Source organism: Octopus bimaculoides, chromosome 9 (genome assembly GCF_001194135.2).
Source record: "Octopus bimaculoides isolate UCB-OBI-ISO-001 chromosome 9, ASM119413v2, whole genome shotgun sequence".
Classification (NCBI taxonomy): domain Eukaryota; kingdom Metazoa; phylum Mollusca; class Cephalopoda; order Octopoda; family Octopodidae; genus Octopus; species Octopus bimaculoides.
The window spans coordinates 57,796,453-57,801,807 of record NC_068989.1 but is presented as its reverse complement, the minus strand read 5'-3'; the positions used below and the strand labels follow the sequence as shown (position 1 = coordinate 57,801,807).

At 36.5% G+C, this 5,355-nt stretch overlaps 1 protein-coding gene across 1 annotated transcript in view; it reads left to right on the top strand.

Moving 5' to 3' along the window:
* LOC128248725 (leucine-rich repeat serine/threonine-protein kinase 1-like) overlaps positions 1-5,164 on the top strand; it is a 16,837-nt gene extending 11,673 nt beyond the window's left edge. Inside the window, exons 6-7 of the mRNA XM_052970697.1 lie at positions 1,668-1,813; positions 4,918-5,164. Of these exons, the coding sequence (XP_052826657.1) occupies positions 1,668-1,813; positions 4,918-5,149 (378 nt within the window). The 3' untranslated portion in view covers positions 5,150-5,164. The remainder of the gene's footprint in view (positions 1-1,667; positions 1,814-4,917) is intronic.
* Positions 5,165-5,355: the final 191 nt, after the last annotated feature.

Genomic DNA, 5,355 nt, shown 5'->3' with positions numbered 1-5,355 from the left:
TTTTTTTTTTTTTTTTGAACTTTAACAAGAGTTAGCTTTTGTCACAAGAAATTCAGTATCATATTAACAATAGCTGTATCTAGTTGCAGGGAAATTGCTTTATCTAGTTGCAGGAAATGCAAAGGTATACATACTAAAAATAGCTATATTTTGTTGCATGAACATGTGGCACTCTGTCACTTACGAAGACAATGAGGGTTCCAATTGATCCAATCGTCGGAACAGCCTGCTTGTGAAATTAACACGCATGTGGCTGAGCACTACACAGACACATGTACCCTTAACAAAGTTCCCAAGGAGATTCAACATGACACAGAATATGACAGGGCTGGTCCTTTAAAATACAGATACTATTCATTTTTGCCAGCTAAGTGGACTGGAGCAATATGAAATGAAGTGTCTTGCTCAAGGACACAACATGTCGTCTGGAATTAAACTCTTGAGCTGAATACTCAAACTACTAAGCCACACACCTTCACATGCATGAACATATAATAAGGATAATAATCCTCTCTACTCTAGGCACAAGGTCTGAAATTTTTGTGGGAAGGGACAAGTGAATTACTTGTCCCCTCCAGTACTTGACTGGTCCTTCATTCATTGACCCCCAAAAGGATAAAAAGCAAAGTTGTCCACGGTGGAATTTGAACTCAGAACATAAAGAAAGACAATGTTACTAAGCATTTTGTCAAGTATGCTATCAGTTCTGTGAGCTTACTGCATTATATAAAATGAAGATAATGAGTCAATTGTATACAGTGCTTACAACTCATTTGAAAAAGTGGAAGGTAAAAGAGGGGACAGAAAACAGCGATTAGTCAAATAAAGAAAGATAACAATGATAACTAAAAATTACATACACAGAACAAAGAATAAACCACAAAAAGACAGAAACGTTAACATTGAAAGAGCTATAAAGAGGAAAGGGTGAATAGGCATGTCAGAGGTAGTGTTGGGAAATTTTAGGAAATGTGTTGTGGAGGAAACTTGTGGAAGGAAAGATGCGGAATGAAGTGGTGAGAGAAGATCTTCAGATGCTGGGTCTCACTGAGGAGAAGACAAGGGACTGGAACTTGTGGAAGTTTGCTGTACTTGAGAAGACATGCCAAACTAAGTAAAACTGTGGCCATCCATACATACAGGCATACCCTTTATGGCCATACCTCCACTCCCTCTCCAGCTGAGAGGTCTTTGTCTTGCAGGGTTGGTGCCATGTAAAATGTACTCATGCCGGTTTCACATAAAAAGCATTCTTGCTGGTGTAACATAAATGCACCCATGCCAGTGGCATATAGACCACATCCAGTAAACTCTGTAAAATGGTTGGCATTAGGAAGGGCATCCAACCTTAGAAACCATGCCAAAGCAGACAATTGGGGCCTGAACAGCTCTCCTGCTGGCCAGCTCCTGTCAAACCAGCCAACCCATGCCAGCATGGAAAATGGATGTTAAACAATGATGGTGATGATGATGTAGAAATTTTTGAGGATGTAATGTCCTGACAGCTACCAACTGACATGGCTTGTTTATTCCATGCTCCAATGATTCTGAGCATGAAAATGTTTCCAAAAGTTGTGGGTACTGTACTGATTTTTTGATTTTATAATTGTGTCCATGATGGCAGAGATATTCTTTGTTATAGCTCCAACATTTGTATTTTCTTGCAGGAAATTCATGGCTTTATCAACAACAGTTGTGTTTTGCACCTGAAGAAAGCAGATCGAGTTTTCAAAAGAATCTTTAAAGAGACAAGTTGGTGTTACATCAAACTTTTGGAAAGATTTGAAATAGCAATGAAGCTGAAAAAAGACTTGTAAGTTCAGTTACTTATTACTGGGGTGGGGTGGAGTTGCATTGGTTAGCTCTGGCCTCTAGTTCAGCAGACCTATAATTATATATATATGGCACTCTGTTGGTTATGATGGTGAGTGTTCCAGTTGATCTGATCAAAGGAACAGCCTGCTTGTGAAATTAATGTTCAAGTGGCTGAGCACTCCACTAACACGTGTACCCTTCAAGTAATTCTCAGGCAGATTGAGCATGGCACAAGTGTGATAAGGTTGGCCCTTTGAAATACAGGTACTGCTCATTTTTGCCAGCTGAGTGGACTGGAGCAAGGTGAAGTAAAGTGTCTTGCTGAAGGACACAATGCGTCATCGGTAATTGAACTCATGACTCTATGATTGTAAGCTGAACACCCTAACCACTAAGCCATGCACCTTCACCCTATAATTATAATCAAAGGCATTTTAGCCATGACCACTCCATCTTTTCAGGATGGGAATGGTTATATCTTATGTAATCTTACTATTCTAAATTGATTGTAACACAGATTAATCTAGGAATTATTTTAATGATAAAACATTAAATATTTTTCTTTTACTTGTTTCAGTCATTTTACTGTGGTCATACTGGGGCACCACCCTGAAAGGTTTACTCAAACAGACCCCTATACTTTTAGCCTAGTATTTATTGTATTGGTCTCTTTATCATAGCTTCATGATAACCAAATTACCAAATGGTTTCATGCAACAAAATGAGATCCAATCCAGCAATCATCAAAAATGGCTTATGGGCTTCTGTGCAGTTTCTGTCTACCATATACACTCACAAGGCTTTGATTAACCCAAGTCTATAATTGAAGACATTTTCCCTGTGTTCTGTGTAGTAGGACTGAACCTGAAACTACATTGTTACAAAGTGGACTTCTTAACTACCCAGCTATGCTTGAACTTATAAGCCATGTCTGCATCTAGATATCTTGAATATATATCTCCATTATGTCATTTGTTCCGTTTTTTCTTATGTAAGACATTAATGTGCACTTTGAGAGAGAGTTGGTTGCTATTTCTAGCAGGTCGAATGACCACGTAAAGGTTCCATTGAAATATCAAAAATATATTTGTGGTGGTGGTAGTGGGTACCTAATGGAATGTTGTTGTATGTTATAGATGCTGTGGACCAGATCAGCACTGTTTGAACAGTTCTATAGTCAAAGACATTTCATTCATTATTATCTTACATTTTTTTTGTTTCCAAACATTAGTATATCTAGAACTACAGTATCCAATGTTTTCTCTTTTTTTCTTTTTCATCCTTTTGATGCCAACCCACTTAAAGCTATTTCTGATACTTCAATATGAAACCTCACGTTTTAAAGTCTTCATATTTAGTTTAAAACCATCCCCTATAACTTTGTCTGATGAGAGGAAATGTTCTCCCATGACATAAAACAAGAGTGATCAGATATTCATGTTTGATTTTATCTCTACAAGTTTATCTCTATAGATTTTCTATAGAATTCAGAGTCAGCATTGAATGTTACGACGTTTCATAGGCATATACGTTTATATAAACAATGCAATTGAAGATAGGAAAAATAAGTAGAATAAATGTTTCTTCTAACTTCAATCACATTGTTTACAGAAACATATCCATATACAAAACATATAAGGTGGTGATCTGGCAGAAACGATAGCACGCCGGGTGAAATGCTTAGCGGTATTTCGTCTGCCGCTACGTTCTGAGTTCAAATTCCGCCGAGGTCGACTTTGCCTTTCATCCTTTCGGAGTCGATAAATTTAGTACCAGTTACGCACTGGGGTTGATGTAATTGACTTAATCCCTTTGTCTGTCTTTGTTTGTCCCCTCTATGTTTAGCCCCTTGTGGGCAATAAAGAAATAAGAAACATATCCATATACAAAACATTGTAACTTTTACAACTGATTCCAAATTATATAAAAAATCTGTAGAGATAAACTTAAGAATAAGGACATCACACTGCTAACACAAAAGTAGTATGCTATAGTTGCAAAACAAAACACTGTGTCCTTGGTAGCAATTAGTATTTCTGTTTGAATCCACCACTGAGAATGAATGGATATGTTATTATGTTTATGTATTTGTTTTGCAAGATTCCTGATATGAAATTGTGTGTTGGAACAAATATTGTTATATTTGGGGATGGTCATTTTTTTTTTTTTCTGCCAAATAAACACACGCACCATATATTTATTCTTCACTTCATCTTTGTTATTGTTCTTATTTTAGTGTCACAAAAAAAAAAAAAACAATGACCATCCTGAAATATAACAATAGGATATGTTATTGTTTAGATTCTTGCTATTCTGTGTGCACTTCATAAATAATTATCTGTTTAGCAGGAATCAGTATGCATCAGCAAATAATTTTGGTTGCTGATTTCTATAAAGAAGAACATGTATTCTTGTTTGATTCTCATTGTTCTGGCAGGGTAGCTTTGACTGAGAAGACACACTGTAAGATTGAAATATTGCAGTGTTTCATAGTCTCCTTATACCAGTGAATCATGTGTGCTATGAACATACACCATGTAAAGCAGTGTTTCCCAACATATTTTCCCCAAGGCCCCACGATAACTTTCCAGAAAAATGTGTGCACCACAGATGGTTGGAAAACAAACAACTTTATTTTTAATATTTCATAATCATATACTTTCCTTAAAGAAATATCCACACTAGGGCATTAGAATAGCACTATATTTTAGCAAAGTCTTCCACAGTATGCTTGGCTAGAGGGATTGGTTTGGCTAGGCTGAGTATAGCCGTAGTATATTTGCTGGGGAAAAAAAGCTTTTCATAATTCCATATCCCACTTAAAAACAAAAACAAAAAAAAACAAAAATGGATCCCACATCCCACCACAATTTTCCCAAGCTCCACTGGTGGGGCATATGCCCCATGGTTGAGAGTCACTGGTCTAAATGGAGGAGGTGTTCTAAGTTGGTGAAAACCAACAGTGATCAGATATTCATGTATGAATGACTAATGGTGGTGATGGTGGAGATGATGATGATGGTGGTGATAATATTGATGACAATTTTACTCTGTTTTTGTATAATCATTGTAGTCACTGTTCCCTGTTACTGTATTCTGTAGGTTGCTGATTCCATCATTGCTACCAACAGAACCTCTTGGAAAATACATGGATAGTGAGGGGAAGAGAGTGAGTCACTTGTACAAAATGTCATATATTCCAGATAACTTCTGGAATTATTTAATTATTCGGATTATGTTATCCATGGAAAGATTCTCTGAGAAAAATGCTTTGATTTCTCGCAAGTCCTCTTTGTTGAATAACAGGCAGCAGTCACAAAGGTATGTATTTTGAAAGATTTTTATTGAATACAAATTCCTTTATTCATTGGACTGTGGCCATACTGAGGCATCACATTTGAAGGATTTCAGTTCGATTTGTTCACCCCTGTATGTATTTCAGTCTGGTATTATTTTATCAGTTTCTGTATATTGAATAACTAAGCTTTACCTTTTGATATAATGGGACACAACTCAATAGATAGTTAAAATCAATATATA